Source organism: Arachis ipaensis, chromosome B08 (genome assembly GCF_000816755.2).
Source record: "Arachis ipaensis cultivar K30076 chromosome B08, Araip1.1, whole genome shotgun sequence".
NCBI lineage: Eukaryota > Viridiplantae > Streptophyta > Magnoliopsida > Fabales > Fabaceae > Arachis > Arachis ipaensis.
In genome coordinates, this window is record NC_029792.2 from 38,672,073 (window position 1) to 38,678,040 (window position 5,968).

The window sequence follows — 5,968 nt, forward strand, 5'->3', positions numbered from 1 at the left end:
GTATCCTTTAGTGGTTGACTTTGGAGAACCAGGATATGTATTTATGTTTTGGTTTATTTTGGGTTGTATATATGTATATATGTACTCTGGATGACCTTTACTCTATACGTTATTATCTGTTTCTACTACGCTTAACCGTTCGACTGTGATGTAGCTTTTGAGTTTTGTTTTGTTCAACTTTTTTTTAAGATTTCTAGTTAAGCTTCCTTTCACATATACATAACTATGTACATATTTTTATTTTTAAAAATCGTAATACTTCATTACTTTTGATTTATGAACTAATATTCTGTGTAAAATTTTATGTGGTAAAGTGTTACACAAACTAACATTTTAACTATTATTTCACTTTATTTACTTAATCCTTAAACACATTTTAAACGATTTAATTTTAGAAGGTAATTCGAAGATGGTATTCCCTCATGCATTCTACCTTAGAAGTTATATAGAAGTTACTAAGTCATTTAACAATTTGATGAGATATTAACAAATAATCATCATAATTTATTGTTTTTGGTCGTTACTTAGTCATCAATATTTAAAAATATGGAATAAAATATATTATTAGATTACTAAACTAAAAAAATTAAATTAATAATTAAGTGATAACTAAAAATAACAAATTCTAATGGTCCCTGACATTTCTCATCAACAAAAACAAGACGACTAAAAATAAAACAACAATTTAATGTGCTTCATATTTTGCAATGTTAGACACTAAAAAAACCTTAATTTTTTTTATTTTAGAGATATATTAAAATGATCTACTGTTGCAATTTAAACACAAAAAATTATCACTTACTCTTTATAGGACGATCAACTATATAACTTGAGATCTAATAGCTGAATATAATGATTACCCATGAAGCAGAAACTCCTTAAATAAGATAGAAGATACATAGCATCCTAAACTCACACGCAGAACTCCCAGTGAATGAAAACATTCTTCTCCTTCATTTCCGCAAACTTTTATATCTGTATAAAATAGAAAAGGATCACTAGAGGAACCTGGTTACAAAAGGCTTTAATAGTAGTGTTCAAATGCTGCTATTTAAATTGTAGCCGAAATTTGATGTTTAAATTTGACGTCTAGAAATTAAAGAAGACTCAGAAAATTTCATCAGTAAGAAAAATAAAATTAAGTTTTAACATTATGAGATTTGAAATTAGTTTGTCGAAATGTTAATGGGATTGAAAAGAAGGCGACATTGATCTTATCGCGTTCTAATATTTAGTAACATTTACCTATTAACATTGATTGAAATATCAGGTATGATGATAAAATTATATTTTGCGCAATATTTATAATAAAATGTTGGAAAAAAAAAATTACTTATTCTTAAACATACTTTCACATTCTCTTGTAAGTAAATCCGTTCATCCGTTATTAAGTTATTAAATTATTTTTTATATTATTAAGCTTTAAATTATTTTTTAATTTAAAATTAATAGTATTTAACTTAATTTTTTATTTATAAAATTAAATTTAAAATTTTAATATTTAAAGTAAATTATATGAAATTATTATTAATTTTTAATTATTAAAATTTCTAAATTTTAAAAAGATAAAATATTTAAAATTATAAAAAAAAATACATAAAAATCTTAATTAATTAAAACTCAAATGATTAAAACTGTGACTATAGATTCTTTTAGGTCACCCCTCAAAACTGTGACTATAGATTTTTTTAGGTCATCTCCAAAAACCGTGACCATAAACTCTTTTAGGTCACCCCCCAAAATCGTGACTATAGACCCTTTTAGGTCACCCTTTCGAAAAACTGTGACCATAGACACTTTTAGATCACTTTCAAAACCGTGACCATAGACTCTTTTAGGCCACCTCCAAAACCGTGACCATAGATAGGGGTGGCAAACGGGCCTAAACCCGCCGGGCCGGCCCGCGTAACCCGCCAAAAAAGGCGGGCCGGGTTGGAAAATTGGGACCGCCAAATAGCAAAAGCCCGCTTAACCCGCACCGCTTAAACCGCTGGTTTTGGCGGGCTTTGGCGGGGCGGGGCGGGCTTCCCCGCCGGGCTTAGTATTTTTTTAGCAAGGGGTATTCATAGACCCCTTTAGGTCACCCCCAAAACCATGACTATAGACCCTTTTAGGTCACCCTTTTTTGAAAAACCGTGACCATAGCCTCTTTTTGGTCACTGTAAAAAACCGTGACCATAGACCCCTTTAAATCACCCCTTAAAACCGTGACCATAGACCCCTTTATGTCACCCCCCAAAACCGTAACCATAGACCCTTTTAAGTCACCCTTCCAAAAAACCGTGACCATAGACACCTTTAGGTCATCCCCAAAACCGTGACTATAGACCCTTTTAGGCCACTTCCAAAACCGTGACCATAGACCCTTTAGGTCACTCCCAAAACCGTGACCATAAACCCTTTTAGGTCACCCTTTTTTGAAAAACCGTGACCATAGCCCATTTTTTGTCACTGTAAAAAACCGTGATCATAGACCCTTTTAGGTTACCCCCAAAACCGTGACCATAGACCCTTTTAGGCCACCCTCCAAAACCGTGACCATAGACTCCTTTAGGTCACTCTCCAAAACCGTGACCATAGACCCTTTTAGGCCACCCTTTTTTGAAAAATCGTGACTATAGACCATTTTTTGTCACTGTAAAAAATCATGACCATAAATCATTTTAGGTCATCCCACAAAACCGTAACCATAGATCCTTTTAGGCCACCCGTTTTTAAAAAACCATGACCATAGATACTCTATGGTCACCTTTCCCAAAAAAATCGTGACTATAACTTTTTTTTTGTCATCCTAAAAAACCGTAACCATAGAAGATCTATAATCACGATTTTTTACTGTGACCAAAAAAACCGTGCCCATAGGCCCAAAATATTGTAATGTCAATGTTTACAATCACAATCACAGTTGCAGATTCGTTCAATCCATTGTTACTCTTCTTTTATCCATCACGGTCTCTTCCTCTCGCTCTTTCTCTAGAATGTGATTTATTCTCCATCAACCATTTCTCAATCTCAATCTAAAATTCCATATCAATTTTAGAGTTTGATTCTTCACCGTTCCACTTTTTGTAAGCATTTGATCTATCCTTCCTTCTATTCAATCCTACTTTCATTTGATTTTAATTTAATATATGGTTGAAGTAAGAAAAAAGGAAAATGAAAAGCACTAAGAGGAGTGGTTGTTGGAGTCGCACTCTCCTTTCTCCCTTTGCTTATGTCTCTCACAAGTCGTCTTTGTTTATATGTATGAAATAGATTTAATTACTCTATTGGTATCTATAGTTTTGCAAAATTTTTAATTAGGTTCTTATACTTTTTTTCTTTTAATTGAGTCTCTGCACCAAATTTTTTTTCAATTGAGTTCCTATACTTTTTTTTTTCTTTTGAATTGGGCCCTGTACTAATGTTTTTTTTTTTCAATTGGATTCCTATACAATTAAACTAATTACTGTCAAAAAGGACCTAATTGAAAAAAAATTTGATGCAAGAACCCAATTAAAAGGAAAAAAAAATATAAAAACCTAATTAAAAATTTTGCGAAATAATAGGGACCAACAGAGTAATTAAACCTATGAGATATTTATAATTTTTTCATTTGACTGAACATGTAATTTTAAATCTTGCCAAGTATATTTATTTCTTAAATTCATAGCATAATATGAATAACAATTAAAAAAAAAAAAGCAGGTCCATCATGACAATTGCTTTCTAAAACTCCTATTAGAGAATTGCTGAATTGTGAAAATCTCGTATCTCTTAACAATATTAATATTGGAACATTTATTCCTATTCTAAAATTAGATTTTACCGCTACTTGTATTAATCCTATATGAATAAAATTATATCCTTAATCATTATGTTCTTTTAATCTGTCTTCTTCTAAGATAGTAATTGTCTTATTATTACTTGTTCTAGGATAACTATATTCTAACATGTGAATTTCATAATTTTTTTCTTCCAAATTTTTTGAATGAAAAATAAAATAAAATAAATTTAATTTATTCTAATTTATTCTGCTCATTGCCGCCTCCATGCTCGTTCTTCTGTACTCACTGCTAGTCCTCGTTCTTCAGAAACCATTTAAATGATTATTAATTAACTCTACTCATTGTTGTTGTGCTCATTTTTTTTTTGTTCATTGCTAATTCTCATTCTTTGAATTTTTAATTTTTTGTTTAGAAATCACTTTGAATGATTATTGTTTAGTTCTGTTCACTGCTGATGCGTTCATCCTTCTCTTGTCACTGTTTTTCTTTGTTATTGTATTTTTTGTGTTGTGCTGTTAAAAAACCTTGTTAAAATTATGTTGTGATGATTAAAAAACCTTGTTAAAATTATGTTGTGATGTGCTTTTTTTTTTTTTGGTGCTGTGTTGTCTCTTACTGTTCTGCTCTTTTTTTTTTTTGCTTAAAACCTTGCTAAAATTAGGACGGTGTATAATTAGTTGGCAAAGTTTGTTAATCTTTCATGAGATTTGCATATGAAAATATTCCATGAGCTTTAATGAGATTTTCACAATGAAGCACATGAGTTTTTACTTGTTCATTATGTTCAATTTATTCTCATTATTTTTATTAATTTTTGTGCTGATAATCTTATAAAAATTATGCATAAATTATTGTGACTATGTTGATAAGTTGTGTTGATGGTTCAATAGTGCAATATAATGAGTGATAAATTATTAATAATTGATGAGAACATAAGACACCGTTTGGTTGATGTCTGTGTATGTCAAAGACAGAGATATGGTGGGACGTGTTCTTTGTTTGACACGTGAGACACAAACTAAGAAAGACATGGTGATATAGAAATACCCACAAAAAATATGTATTTTGTGTCTTTCTAATTAGCTGAGACACTCATTTTTAAGTTGAGACACGAAAATTTTTTACTATTTTATCCCTTCAACCTAATTTTTTTTTCTTCAACCATTCTTCGTTTCCTCTCTCAACCTCCATTGTTGTTGCCCGATTTGGGTTTCAATGACGTCGCTTCCATCCTCTCTTTGGCAGCACTGTTTGTCTTCTGTCTTCTCCTTGCAGGTAGCGTCACAGCAAATAAGAAAGTCTCTTTGCCTCACCTTTCGATCAGCATCAACAACGACTGTGTAACAACGAAGACGCTCTCTCCCATTCGTATTTTGTTCTTCTTCTCTTCATCTTCTTTTCATTCTTCTCCACTTCTTTCTTTTTTTGGTCCTGTCCTTCCATCTTTCCTCATTTTCATCTTCTTTTCATTCTTCTCCACTTCTTTCTTTTTTTTTCATTTATTCTGTTGCCTTATTCTACTCTCAGATTCAATTTGTATTTGTTTTAAATTTTTTTAATAAAATATTTGAATGTTTGTATTATTCAATTAGAATGTTATTGAAGTATTTTTGTTTATTTTATAAATATTAAATTTCGGATTAAATTTTATTTGTGGTGTTCTTTGCTATGGATGAGGTGATAACTTATTCTGTATTTAGATTGATAAAGATTTGTATTTGTTATGCTAATTTTTAGCAATTTTGGGTAAATTTTTTATGCTTATGAGGTTGATTTTATTTTGGACGAAGAATTACCAAAAATTAGAAAAAATCTGTGTTGGTCTTGAAGATGATGATGCCATGATAAATTGTGATGATTTTGAAAGAGTATGAAAAGGTAGAAATGGTGATGGTGATACTGGAATGAATGGGATAAAATTGACTTTTTAATAAAATTGTGAATGGTGTGTTCTGTCCATGTTTTAATTATCAAACAGAATATAAAATTAATGTCTCCTTGTGTCTATGTACTCTTGTGTATTTGTGTCTATGTCTTCATAATTTTAAGACATAAATCAAACTATGTCTATATCTATGTCTTAATTTATGAATTATAATTCTAAGTATGATGACATTTTGAGATTTAAACTAAACTATAATTATATTTATAAAATTTTATTTATTCTCTTTAAGATAAAAGAAAATTAAATAAGAGAAAAG

At 30.3% G+C, this 5,968-nt stretch overlaps 1 protein-coding gene across 1 annotated transcript in view; it reads right to left on the reverse strand.

Annotated features, from left to right (window-relative positions):
- The window catches only part of LOC107610953 (probable serine incorporator), a 19,621-nt gene that overhangs the window by 12,106 nt on the left and 1,547 nt on the right, over positions 1–5,968 (reverse strand). Inside the window, exon 3 of the mRNA XM_021109317.1 lies at positions 899–975. Within this exon, the coding sequence (XP_020964976.1) occupies positions 899–975 (77 nt within the window). The remainder of the gene's footprint in view (positions 1–898; positions 976–5,968) is intronic.